The 13771-nt window shown below is 43.0% G+C and overlaps 2 protein-coding genes across 2 annotated transcripts; both read left to right on the top strand.

Moving 5' to 3' along the window:
- Positions 1–120: 120 nt before the first annotated feature.
- Positions 121–8612, top strand: LOC111967498 (NADH-ubiquinone oxidoreductase subunit 8). Its single transcript, XM_023992555.1, has 7 exons — positions 121–218; positions 993–1047; positions 1137–1205; positions 1427–1516; positions 3046–3218; positions 7840–7968; positions 8155–8612. The coding sequence occupies exons 2-7, from the start codon at positions 1008–1010 to the stop codon at positions 8284–8286; spliced, it is 633 nt and encodes a 210-aa protein (XP_023848323.1). The 5' UTR covers positions 121–218; positions 993–1007; the 3' UTR covers positions 8287–8612.
- A 376-nt stretch (positions 8613–8988) lies between these two features.
- Positions 8989–13167, top strand: LOC111967497 (GTP-binding nuclear protein Ran). The gene is made up of 7 exons (XM_023992554.2): positions 8989–9057; positions 10331–10395; positions 10553–10637; positions 11050–11175; positions 11718–11905; positions 12399–12569; positions 12787–13167. Exons 2-7 carry the CDS (start codon positions 10363–10365, stop codon positions 12829–12831), a joined length of 648 nt encoding a protein of 215 aa, XP_023848322.1. The 5' UTR covers positions 8989–9057; positions 10331–10362; the 3' UTR covers positions 12832–13167.
- Positions 13168–13771: the final 604 nt, after the last annotated feature.

The following is a 13771-nucleotide window of genomic DNA, read 5'->3' as shown; positions in this document are numbered from 1 at the left end:
GAGGGTGGTGTGATGAATAATACCATATTTTGATATGCACTGGATAGTAAGTGCATAGAACTTTGCCACATTCAAAATGGCGACTATGTCTACCCAGGCTTACAGTAAGTACACCGCTGTTTCACAAGCCTCTTCTGAGTTTCCCTCCTCTCGTGGGCAACAGTGCCAGTGCAGTGGCGGTTGTCCCTTGCGTCTTTTGTCACAGGTTGTTGGAGCAGGTATGTTTCTTTCTGTTTTACAATGTTTGATGCTGTTTTATTAAACAAAGTTGTAATTTGACATGTTTATTTCGTTTTTGAATCGTTATTCCTGCAATTTCAATGACAGTGCTTAGAATACTTGCGAAGTAAACGGTCCGGTCTGGACAGCGATATTTAAGTGCGCAGCATGTAATTATTGTTGCCTGGACAGCTTCACCATCATATGGTCCATACAACTCAGACAGCCTACTGTCGATAGTGAGTTATTATTCAGAGTTTTAAATAGAACCGTTTTCCCTCAAGGTTTATTTATCAAAACAGCCTAGTTAAAGTTATAAACTATTCGTGATTTACGAGAAACTGCACGCTTTGTCTTAAAACTTCCTTTGCTAGTGACAACGTATTCATACAGTTGTAGCCTATACATTGTAGATTTTGGRGGGTTATAATTGTACGGGAGCCTACAGTATTTATTTGTAAGGTCAGTGTGATTGGCTGGGAAAGTGTTTATGCATTGCGCCTTTGCGTGACCTGTGACGTCGGCCTAAAAGCCAGATTGGGGATGGGAGATTAGGAAAGTGCAGGGTAAAGCAGCTGCCTGACAATCTGTTCACCACCTTACATACACTCACAAAGAGGTTTGTGTTTAGGATGTGCTCACTGGAGGTCACGTAGGGGCAGAGAGAAGAGGGTTGTTTCTGCTGTTGGACATGTGGGATCAGGAATCCACCATTTTGCCTATTTGCCTCATTGACCAACTATTCAACAAATGCTCCATATCTCTCTTTCCAGGTTCTTCTTGCTTTGATGTCTACTGCGGTGCGTTTGCTTTACTGCCCCAGGCCAGGTAAGACTAGACGCCTGTAAATCAAATTGCATTCATTGGGGGGGGGGTGACGGCTACATGTGTCACTGTCTTCTCTGTTTCTTTGGTAGGCACCTTTGGAGTTATCAGCCCCGGTTTGGTTCGACACTTCAGCCTCAGTGTGCAGAGAGGGATGTACAGTAAGTAACACAAATGTTGATATTCAGTAGTACCCATAACAACGAATTTCATTTGGCTTCATAGCTGCCTCTCTCATCTCTTCTTCTCTTTCTCCTCTCTTATTCTCCTCTCTCTCTCTCTTATCTTGTTCTCCTCTCTCTCGTATCTTGTTCTCCACTCTCTGTGTGTGTGTGTGTGTGTGTGTGTCTGTGTGTGTCTGTGTGTGTCTGTGTGTGTATAGAGTATGTGAATGCCAAGGAACTTCCTCTTGATATGAGGTCCATCACAGACCGAGCTGCTCAGACTCTCCTGTGGACCGAGCTCTTCAGAGGTGACACACACCACTTGCGTAACACAGTTTCTCTGGAGTCCCCCCCTCTAAAATAAAAATACAAATCGAAGTACATACTCTACCAACCACTGTCCATGGTGCTGAAATTGCGACATGTCTATGCGACGGCAAACATTTATAGGTTTTCTGGGGTGCCAGAGCTTAGCTTTAGCTAATGGATAAATGTTTATTGGTAGGCCTATTTGGTCGGCATTTTCTCATGTTAAGCCTAACATTTCACAAAGCTATACACAGTGTCGCAATGCTGGTATTTTTAGACTGCTGGCTGGCAGCAATAATGTAATTAAAGTTGGAAATTCAAACATTGCAGATTCTAAAATAAATGTTTGATGCAACAGCATACTAATCAGCTACCAATTAATGTTTGGGGGAGTAAGCAACTGTCCTGTATAGGTTACCTGAATCTGCTTGAGATGAGCCATCCTTACACTCACACCCAGCTTGGATAAAATTTGTGCGTATAACCAGTCTATTAATGCCAAATAATAGTCAGTCCATCCTCAAAACACGAGCTTATTAGGGTTTGTTTCATTATGCAGTGTACTATCTATTGCTATATACCGTATTTAGGTTTTGTCTGGCTAGTAGCCTACACAAATGGGCTGCAACATTCAAGGTCAATTAAATCCAACTCAAGAGACTCCCCTGGTGTCCTGAAGTCCTTCTTTTTTGTGTGCAAATGTTTTCACCACGGCCTGTAGGTCCAGGTTGGGGGCCTGACTGTTTTCTATAGTGAGTATTACCAACCCAGACAGTCTTTCCTGAGACATTGTGCATTATATATCCATTGTGCTGCACACAATTTAAACACAGTCTTGAATGATGCATGCCAAGAAAGACCAGCGATAAGAGACAGTTGATATTGCAACCACACAACTCAAACGCTGGTTCAMCATGTATGAACAAAAACGCAAACTGCTATCTTTGTTCCGCCCTCAAGAACTGTTGTCTGCTAAAGACGATAATCTGTTTGCATCTGGCAATTTATCGTCTGTCCAGTATCCAGATGAGCTGTCCCCAGAGCTTCCTGTAGGCGACAGTTAATCTCTTTCCGTAACGCGTTGAGGCTGGCAATTAAGAATGAGAGGCTCAATTAAAGATGTTACAAACTTGCTAATTTTGAAGCACAACTCCCTTCTCCACAGTTTTCCTGATGTTGCTACATCAATATAGCTGTTTTACCATCCCTGTAACTATCGCTTCTGCAGACATGTTGTTTTCTAAACTAAAAACCACATAGAACTACCTGAGTAAGCTCCCCTCATTCACTTTTACAGTCACATTCCTGAAGCCCAAGAAATGAACGTTTAGCTTCCTAGTACATGTGGAAATTAAAAAGGTTTATGAATAACTTTTTGGAGGGTTACTGCCAATGATTTATTAAGTAAAATAAATTAGACATCGATGACAGGCTAGTGGGGTCCCAGAGCTTTGCGGTACTCCGGTGATGTGCACACACACACCATAAGTGACATTTATTTACCTGTCTTTCCCACACACTCCTCCAGGATTGGGGATGACTATGAGTTACCTATTCCGCGAGCCCGCTACCATCAATTACCCATTTGAGAAGGGTCCCCTGTCTCCTCGTTTCCGTGGTGAACACGCTCTGCGCCGGTACCCCAACGGAGAGGAGCGCTGTATCGCCTGCAAGCTGTGTGAGGCTGTCTGCCCTGCCCAGGTGACCCATATACACCCACATAAACACACTGGTAAAGCACTACACTGCCCTCAATGCCCTGGCCACTAGACTCACTAGTACTACAAACTACTATGTAGGCATATGCATCATTAATACCTGCTTGCCTTCGTAAAGTATTCAGACCCCTTGTCTTTTTCCACATTGCAATAGGTTACAGCCTTATTCTAAAATTGATTACATCGTTTTTTCCATCCATCAATTGACACACAATAGCCCATAATGACAAAGCAAAAACAGTTTTTTATACATTTTTGCTCATTTATAAAAATTAACTTAAATATCACATTTACTTAAGTATTAAGACCCTCTACTCAGTACTTTGTTGAAGCACCTTTGGCAGTGATTACAGCCTCAAGTCTTCTTGGGTATGATGCTACAAGCTTGGCACACCTGTATTTGGGGAGTTTCTCCCATTCTTCTCTGCAGATCCTCTCAAGCTCTRTCWGGTTGGRTGGGGAGCGTCGCTGCACAGCTATTTTCAGGTCCCTCCAGAGATGTTCGATCGGGTTCAAGTGGCTCTGGAGCAGGTTTTCATCAAGGATCTTTCTGTACTTTGCTCCGTTCATCTTTGCCTCGAACCTGACTAGTCTCCCAGTCCCTGACGCTCAAAAACATCCCCACAGCATGATGCTGCCACCACCATGCTTCACTGTATGGATGTTGCCAGGTTTCCTCCAGACGTGACGCTTGGCATTCAGGCCAAAGAGTTCAATCTTGGTTTCATCAGACCAGAGAATTGTGTTTCTCATGGTCTGAGTCTTTAGGTTCCTTTTTGGCAAACTCCAAGCGGGCTGTCATCTGCCTTTTACTGAGGAGTGGCTTCCGTCTGGCAACTCTACCATAAAGGCCTGATTGGTGGAGTGTTGCAGAGATGGTTGTCCTTCTGGAAGGTTCTGCCATCTCCACAGAGGAACTCTGTCAGAGTGGCCATCGGGTTCTTGGTCACCTCCCTGACCAAGGCTCTTCTACCGCAATTGCTCAGTTTGGCCGGGTGGCCAGCTCTAGGAATAGTCTTGGTGGTTTCAAACTTCTTCCATTTAAGAATGATGGAGGCCACTGTGTACTTGGGACTCTTCAATGCTGCAGACATTTTTTGGTAACCTTCCTCGACGCAATCCTGTCTCGGAGCTCTACGGACAATTCCTTTGACCTCATGACTTGGGTTTTGGTCTGACATGCACTGTCAACTGTGGGACCTTATAAAATCAATTGAATTTACCACAGGTGGACAGCAATCAAGTTGTAGGATGCACTTAAGCTTAATTTCGAGTCTCATATGTAAATAAGGTATTTATGTCTAAAAACCTGTTTTTACTTTGTCATTATGGGGTATTATGTGTAGATTGAGGATTTTCAATTTTTTTCATCCATTTTAGAACAAGGCTGTAACGTAACAAAATGTGGAAAAAGTCAAGGAGTCTGAATACTTTCCGACGGCACTGTGTATATACAAAAGTATGCGGACAACCCTTCAAATGAGTGTATTCGGCTATTTCAGCCACACCCGTTTCTGACAGGTGTAGAAAATCGAGCACACATTCATTCTCCATAGACAAACATTGGCAGTAGAGTGGCATTACTGAAGAGCTCAGCGACTTTCAATGTGGCACCGTCATAGGATGCCACCTTTCCAACAAGTCAGTTCGTCAAATTTCTGCCCCGCTAGAGCTGCCCCGGTCAACTGTAAGTCCTGTTATTGTAAGATGTGGAAACGTCAAGGAGCAACAACGGCTTAGCCGTGAAGTGGTAGACMACACAAGCTCACAGAACAGGATCGCCATGTGCTGAAGCGCGTAAAAATTGTCTGTCCTCGGTTGCAACAATCACTACCGAGTTCCAAACTGACTCTGGAAGCAACATCAGCACAAGAATTGTTCTTCTTATTCGATGGGGTTTAACGGCGGTTGGCATCCAATGTTAATGGTGCATTACCGCCACCAGCTGGACAGGGTATTGAATAAGAAACACACAAAAAACATTCCGGGAAAGGGGAAAACGACATCATACAAAATAAAACAAGACAACTATTATTATTATTTTTTACAAAAACATCATACTTCTTCAATCATAGTCCTCTCCAAAATACATCCCTACACAGGCTCAGGGGACTGTGATGGGGTTACATTCACCGACGGGATTTCTTGCACGGCCTCGGCTATGAAATCACGAAGAGCCCAAAAACATTCAGCGGCATTCACAATGATTCCAATTTTCTTAGACTTCCCTGCTTGTGCTGTACAGTTTATGACCATTGCAATAAATAATACAAAGTCCATCTTTTTAACATGTAGCATTTCACTATCCCTCGGTTGATGAGAAACATTCACTGGTCTTGGTGGCTCTACTACCATTGCTTCTTCCCTGCCACTTGTTCTGTCCCATTTTCTCACCGCCTCCAGATAGGAGACATGCTGGACACGCCTTACCCTTGCCAACTCATTCTCCTTCAGCCTAACAGGGCATTCCAAGAATTCAGGTACATGTTCACCTCCACAGTTGCAGCATTTCCCTTCATCTGGCATACAATATTTTTCCCTTTTGCACACACTTGACACATGACCAAATCTTTTACATGTATGACACTGAAGGGGCTTGTGCACAGAATCTCTTACAGGGTATATCATAAATCCTAACTTTATATGTGAAGGGAGAGACTCTTTATCAAAGAACAGTAGCATGGATGAAGTGAACTTCTTTTCTCCGTCCACCATACAGGTCAATCGACRTGCACCAACCACTCCATCGATGTCTTCAGTAACATCCTCTGCCTTTATTTCTTGCGCCACCCCAGAAATATCCCCCTTGATAGGCGCCCTGCTACGAAAATCCATACAGGAAACATTCCACTCYGATATCTTTTTGAGTCTTAAAACACGCTTCTTCTGCTCCACAGACACACAAAACAACTAAATAAGACCACTTCTTGTGACTCTCACCGACTCCACACTTTCTTCCAACACATTCCAGATTTTCCTGGAGACGTTAAACGGATTTCCCAAGTATCATTGATCCAAAACCGTGACTCCGACCAAAAACGAGTCTCTAGTGTTTTCCTATTTTCCAACAGCTTTACTTCTCTTGTTTCGCTTTTTTTCTTTGTCACTGTAACCCACTCATTCTCACTTTCTGTACTATTAGCTTCACTCGACTCACTAGCAGTTTCAAACRAAAGCTCAGTTTCCRCCATCTCCGTTCCACCRTTTCCCAAACTCAGTTCTGGGTGCACGTTTTTGTTGTTTTTCCTTCTTCCGGGCCATATCTTTCTTTAGCTATCTATCTACATGTATGAACGTGGTTTATCGTTGATAAAACCACACAAGAACTGTTCATCGGCAACTCTATGAAATGGGTTTCCATGGCCGAGCAGCTGCACACAAGCCTAAGATCACCATGTGCAATGCCAAGCTTTGGCTAGAGTGGTGTAAAGCTCGCCGCCATTGGATTCTGGATCAGTGGAAGAGCGCTCTCAGGAGTGATGAATCACGCTTCACCATCTGGCAGTCCGACAGACGAATCTGGGTTTGGCGGATGCCAGGAGAACGCTACCTGCATCAATGCATAGTGCCAACTGTAAAGTTTGGTGGAGGAGGAATAATGGTCTGGGGCTTTTTTTCATGGTTCGGACTAGGCCCTTTAGTTCCAGTGAAGGGAAATCTTAACATGCATACAATGACATTCAAGAMGATCCTGTGCTTCCAACTTTGTGGCAACAGTTTTGGGAAGGCCCTTCCCTGTTTCAGCATGACAATACCCCCGTGCAAAAAGTGAGGTCCATACAGAAATGGTTTGTCGAGATTGGTGTGGAAGAACWTGACTGGCCTGTACAGAGCCCTGACCTCAACCCCATCAAACACCTTTGGGAGGAACTGGAACGCCGACTGTGAGCCAGGCCTAATCATCCAAAATCAATGCCCGACTTCACTAATGCACTTGTGGCTGAATGGAAGCAAGTCCCCGCAGCAGTGTTCCAACAGCTAGTGGAAAGCCTTCCCAAGAAGAGTGGAGGATGTTATAGCAGCAAAGTGGGGACCAACTCCATATTAATGCCCATGATTTTGTAATGAGATGTTCGACAAGCAGGTGTCCACATACTTTTGGTCATGTAGTGTACCTGCAGTCCATAACACTATCCAGGGTATCGGTAACTTCATATACTTTACTATGCAATGGTACCCCAACCAGGTAACCCCTGCAAAGTCCAGTTACCTCCCCCGGTAATCGAATACGCCCTGCACAGCTCATAGGGTACACACTGGTTGTGTCCGAATACCCATATTAGCGTACTACATACTTAAACTGAATACTAATTTTCACGTTTGATCTAGTAGAATTCACTTGTCTTTTCCGAAGCACGTGTTTGACAACAACTGATAATCAGATAAATTGATGCGCTGTTCTACAATGAACGAATGGCGGGAGTCAAYGTAATCGCGCATTAGATGACGCAATCTGAGTACTGTTTTGGAAATTTCACATACTATTACACTTTCTGTTTTCATATTATTTAGTATGAAGGTATTGGTATTCGGACACTGACATTGTTTATTTCCCTCGGCCTGCTCATTCTGTCCTCTCTCTGCTGCCCCCGTGTCTGCCCCAGGCCATTACCATTGAGGCTGAGACTCGTGCAGACGGCAGCAGAAGGACCACTCGCTACGACATCGACATGACCAAGTGCATCTACTGTGGCTTCTGCCAGGAGGCCTGCCCTGTTGATGCTATTGTGGAGGTAAACAGCTGGCAAGCTCACTCTCTCACACACWCACWCACTCACTCACTCACTCACTCAGAGCTTGTCAAATTCTAGTGGCTTTGGTCATTCTAGAACAGAACTTTCAGTAGCATATTCTACAACATCTGGTGTATTCTAGGGTTAGGGGTTTCCTGACTTATTTAACTTTTTCATGTCCTTCAGGGTCCAAACTTTGAGTTTGCCACGGAGACCCACGAGGAGTTGCTGTACAACAAAGAGAAGCTGCTGAACAATGGAGATCAGTGGGAGTCGGAGATTGCTGCCAACATACAGGCAGACTACCTCTATAGATAGAYCATCATACTGGCACACCAATCACCATCATACTGGCTAACTACCTATACTATGCATACTGTAAACACTAAGACAATCCTATGTCAATTAATAATACACCAACTACGCAATAGATCATACTTTTAACATAGAGCCAGTAGGCATATTGTCAAAGTCAAATAAACACGCACAAGTGTAAAAGCAAAAGCGCACACATTTGCATTAATCACTATTTGATTYAAGTGTATACCTCATGCAAATGTTGTCATATGAGATTTTGAATAAGTAACTGTCGATTTAATTGTAKCTTATTTATTTGTAAGAAAATAAATTGTGTTCTGAAGGCCTCCTGTTTGTACTTTTTCATACTGATTTGGGTATGAAGTACATGTGTGATTGAATGAAGATTAGAAAGTGATGGTTTGTCATAGCTTGAATACAAATATTATAGCTTGCACTCTTTTCCATTGTCTAGAAATCATATGGTCAAATTGCAGAAGAAATTACTGAGAAAAAAAGCAACCATGGCAACAAAACAAAACGTGCATGTTACATTTTACAAAACGTTCATTTGTTTTTAAACCATCATAAAGCTGTCCTGATAAAGCTTTACTACGTGTATATCACAGAGTCGCAACGTTTTTTTTTTTTTTATATATATCTCAATTGTTACAACAAAAATAGTTTATAGCTGGCGTTGATCACGTGATATGAGCGGAAACTGACTCCGGTCATCGCTGAATCTCCCGCGAACGCAGCCATTTACTCTTTTCCGCTTCGTTTCAACGCCGGGTGAGTCTGAACATTTTTCCTGATGTRACGCTAGTCTAAAWTCAATTTCTAATCATTGTGAATCAAAATTGGGACAATCAGAGACACYTAAGTGCGTTATTGGTGTATTTATRTCTTCAGTTTAGTAATTATTTTGTCAATAAGCGAAGTTATTAGACAGTTTTATTGATTTCTAGGACCACGTTAGCTTTGAGTTGCTCTAGTAGCGAAATGCTAGCTAACGTTAGATGGCAACTTTAATTTATTGTTTCGTTTATAGATTTCATTGAGGATGTTTCGTTATATTGTTATTGTCCATACMAATATCAGATTGTAGCAGTTTTGTGCAGGGTTAATTTGTTACATAACAGAACCATTACTTAGACTGTTAACTAACCAGAGAACAGATTGTGCTGCACAGACATTGTTCCAGCCGAAACTAGAAAAGTGCGGCAGCCTGCTGAATGGCGCACTCATTAAATGCTAACTAGCTAACGTGCGCGCTAGCTAGCCATCCTCGGCGTTTAGACTGCATGCTGTGCTAGCTAGCTAACGTGACATCACATGAACTGATTAATACTATATTTAGAAGGCATAACTACAGGCCTGCATTTAGGTTATCGGTCGGATTGTTTACACGTTGTAAATCCTGATTTGTCAGATGTCCGGAAATATGCAAAGGTTTAGGAATAAATTGCTAGTTTAATAAAACGCGCAGCTAGTTACCAAGGTYTCTTGTTGGTTAGCTTGGACGCGTGCTGCTATGTCGAATGGTTGTTTGGTTGTTGTAGTTCAGTGGTTCACAAACTGCTGTGGGGCGGGGGACCCAAAGAAGAAAACATTTGTATAAAGGAACTCTGTCGGGCTTTAAACATACTTTTGAAMGTTGTAATAGTGCATTATCAGTTAATCTTGTCCTGTTCGTCATTGCACACTTTAGAGAGCTATTTATAACTTGTCAGAAATGTCCAGATCAACTAGCCCATGTCAGCCAAGGTTTCTTTATTTAGTTTTTTTAGCCCATGTATATTGTAATTTGTCACTCAATATTCCATTAAACATGAGACAATGTGTAGAATTGCAGAAAACAAGATTTAAACTAGCAAAATTCTCTCTGAGGGGTGTCAAAAGAAATGGACAGCGCAGAATGTTCCCGAGTGGGAAAAGTTTGGGAACCCCCTTTGCAAAACTACAATCTCATTAGCCACTACTAGTTAGTTAGTTGATACAGCTAGCCAGGGTAGCCAGCTAACTGTACTAGCTCGCTAACCATACCACCCTGTCTGTGTTTTAGGAGAACATAAAAAACCCACGACACATTCCACAATGGCAGAGGGAGAGCCGCAGGTCCAGTTCAAGGTGAGGATTTTTTCTTCTATCTCACACATTCACTGTTTATTATGTTTTAGAACATGAAGCAGGATCATGTTGAGTTAGGTCATGGCTGGCTAGCTAGCTGCCGCCCCCCCCAACCCCGCCAATTGTGTTCCAACTTCTAACGCTCTTACCCTCTCAGCTTGTGTTGGTTGGCGATGGAGGAACGGGAAAGACCACTTTCGTCAAAAGACATTTGACGGGAGAGTTTGAGAAGAAATATGTTGGTAAGTTGCTCCCCATCAGCATTTAATTACTTACACCAACACACCCATTTATAGCGCGAACCCCCCAACACATCCACATGTTTTAGGCTTTTGCACTCAGTCTGTAGTGGTAGAATGGTTTGTTGGAGTTTTAGTCATTGGGAGGGAGCCATGTCACACTGCAGAGGCCTCCAATAAGAAAGAGAGGGTACATGGAGGCACCAGATAACATCGTGCAGCAAGGGATTGACTCGGAATGAAACCAACAGCCACCATTCCAGCACCTGTTTCTAAACGGTCTCTTCCTCTTCTGCCCACTTCCTCTTTTCTCTCCCTTATTTCTCGCTACCTCTCCCTGTCTCCCTCTCATCTCTCCCTTCTTTCGCCTGTCCTGTTGTGTTTCTGCTCTTCTCTCCCCTTTCCYTCTTTCCAGCCACGCTGGGAGTGGAGGTGCACCCGCTGGTCTTCCACACCAACAGGGGGGCCATCAAATACAATGTGTGGGACACAGCCGGGCAGGAGAAGTTTGGAGGGCTCCGAGATGGCTACTACATCCAAGGTATTGTATAAACATGCTTGTTTGCTTGGCCTGGAAGTTTTGCTGACCAGGAGGGAAAACTCTGGGCCCTAGTTAATAAAAATAACTCCCTGCTCTACTGACATACTTGCCTACAGAGTTTTGTATGGAATATCACTGGCCAGTTCTTATAACCGAGAGCTAAAGTTCAGCACCGATTTTAAAGGGGGGAAAAAGTGTGTGTGTGTATATATATATATATATATATATATATATATATATATATATATATATATATATATATATATTTTTTTTTAATAAACTTGCCCTGAAGCAGATTACTTTTAGTCAGTGAAGAAGTTGCCACCCCAGGGCCAGGAACTGTTTAGTAGAGAATGCAAAGCTATTCTGGGTAAACTGCCCCCTCCAGTAAGGATGCTATGTTGGGTAGATTCATGTTGTGACACTCCCTCTCTACATCCTTCTCTTGCTTTCTTTGCCTCTTCACTCTCTGAATCCCCTTCTGTGCTTTTTTTTTCTCTGCTCCCTCGTTCCTCTCCACTCTCCTCCTTTCTGCTCTCCAGCCCAGTGCGCAATCATCATGTTTGACGTCACGTCCCGAGTCACCTACAAGAACGTACCCAACTGGCATCGTGATCTGGTGCGAGTCTGTGAGAACATTCCCATAGTCCTCTGCGGCAACAAGGTAGACATCAAAGACAGGAAAGTCAAAGCCAAGAGCATCGTATTCCATCGCAAGAAGAACCTCCAGGTACTTTAATATATACACACTTTAATACAGTTGACTAGCGGTGTTGTACCAAGCTACCCCCTGTACCCGGACTTTGAACTACTCCCCTCTGGGCGCAGGTATAGGGCACCCCTCTGCAAGAAAAACACAACTAGACAATAATTTGTGCTCGGTGTGATATCCCTCCTAAATAGTTCGGGCGAATGTTCCTATCGACTCAGTAAGGCCAGCAATCCAGTCTTTAAAAACATTTTTTTTTTTAAATAGTGTTTTATTGGTATGTAACTGGTATGAAAGTTGTATTGTCAATTTTGTTTTGTATTTAAACACCACTTTAAACATGTATATGACACTGCAACAAAACTTCCCCATGGGGACAATAAAGTCAGTAAGTATAGTAGTGTATCTGGGTTTCTGTGCAAACTGAGACAAGCCCTGATGAAATAATGGGTAAATAAACATTTTAGACCTTGTTCTCCACAGCTATGTTATAACCCTCTTCTCTCTCTCACAGTACTACGACATYTCTGCCAAGAGTAATTACAACTTTGAGAAGCCCTTCCTGTGGCTAGCACGGAAGCTGATTGGAGACCCCAACCTGGAGTTCGTGGCCATGCCCGCTCTCGCCCCACCAGAGATCCTCATGGACCCCTCCCTCGCAGCGCAGTACGAGCATGACCTCAAAGTGAGTAGAACCGCACAGTGGATGGACTGCGTCGAGACAGTCAAATGTTATCGGTTTAAATTGGATCAGAAGGTTCTGATCTAATCAGTGTCTTACCGTAGGAAATTGGATCAGAATGGCTAGATGAKAACAACATGCATCAATGTTGCTGATTTGTAAATGGTGTATCGTCGTAACCCTAACCGTTATTCACTTCTGTCTCCCCGCCCCTCTCCAGGTTGCATCAGAAACAGCGCTCCCAGATGAAGATGATGACCTTTAACCTGTTGTGTATGTATGTATGACCCCCCCCCATCCCCGTGTGTCAGGAAGTTGTTGGAGTTTGGCCCCTTTAAATGTAAAATCCCGTTGCAGATTTATTTTTTATTTTGGAACTTTTTTTCCGTTTCTGTTTTAAAACAGATAAAAATACAAACTTGGTAAAGTCGTGTGGTTCTCTAGTTTCATTGTAAGACACCCGCCCTAGTGTTGGCATGGTAATGTGCAACTCACCATCATCAAGCACCACCCTCTGCCCTTACCCGGCACACGCTGGACTAATCGACTGACCGGAAGCACTTGGGGGAATAAACTTTGAATAAAAACATTCTCAATACAACATGCAGTTGTCTTTGATTCGTTGTTTTGACATGTCGTTGGGGGTAGAAGTTGAGCATTGTAGACTCAAATCTATCCAGTAGCTGATTGATTAAGCAAACTTGCCAGGGTTGGGGTGAATTTCAATTCGGGAAGTAAACTGAAATTCAAATTTCCCTATGAGGAAAAATTGTTTTATTGGAATTTCCATAATTGAGTGGAAATGAAATGGGCTCTGACCCTGATACTCTGTATTGTGCCGGTGTGGTTTAACTTCTGAAGAAAACACCACTTACCCAGGTTCCTTTTTGATATGACTTCACAATATATTTAAATGATATCTCCCAATGCCCTGGTGGGAATATCACGCATTTGGTAAAATAAAAAAGGGCAGATGAACAAAAATGTTTTACTTTTTGCTTATCCAGTATGTGAGGGCATGTGGCACACTGCAGATGCATTCCATCCTGTTTACTCAGGAGGACTTCATTGCAGACTCCTGGCGAGTCTTTAAACACCATGGTTAAAGAGGTGCAACTACTTTTTAAATATGGCCACGGACTTGAAGCTAATGTTATGTACTGAACAAAAATATAAACGCAACATGTAAAGTGTTGGTCCCATGT

This window comes from Salvelinus sp. IW2-2015, linkage group LG8 (assembly GCF_002910315.2).
Source record: "Salvelinus sp. IW2-2015 linkage group LG8, ASM291031v2, whole genome shotgun sequence".
NCBI classification, from domain to species: domain Eukaryota; kingdom Metazoa; phylum Chordata; class Actinopteri; order Salmoniformes; family Salmonidae; genus Salvelinus; species Salvelinus sp. IW2-2015.
Note: the sequence above shows the minus strand (reverse complement) of the source record. Positions and strands in the feature narration are given on the sequence as shown.

Excerpts from the sequence above, each read along its gene's own strand:
- LOC111967498 (XM_023992555.1), top strand. The coding sequence starts at position 1,008 with ATGTCTACTGCGGTGCGTTTGCTTTACTGCCCCAGGCCAG. Across the intron at positions 1,048-1,136 it reads GCTTTACTGCCCCAGGCCAG|GCACCTTTGGAGTTATCAGC; the intron begins GTAAGACTAGAC and ends TTTCTTTGGTAG. Across the intron at positions 7,969-8,154 it reads CTGTTGATGCTATTGTGGAG|GGTCCAAACTTTGAGTTTGC; the intron begins GTAAACAGCTGG and ends CATGTCCTTCAG.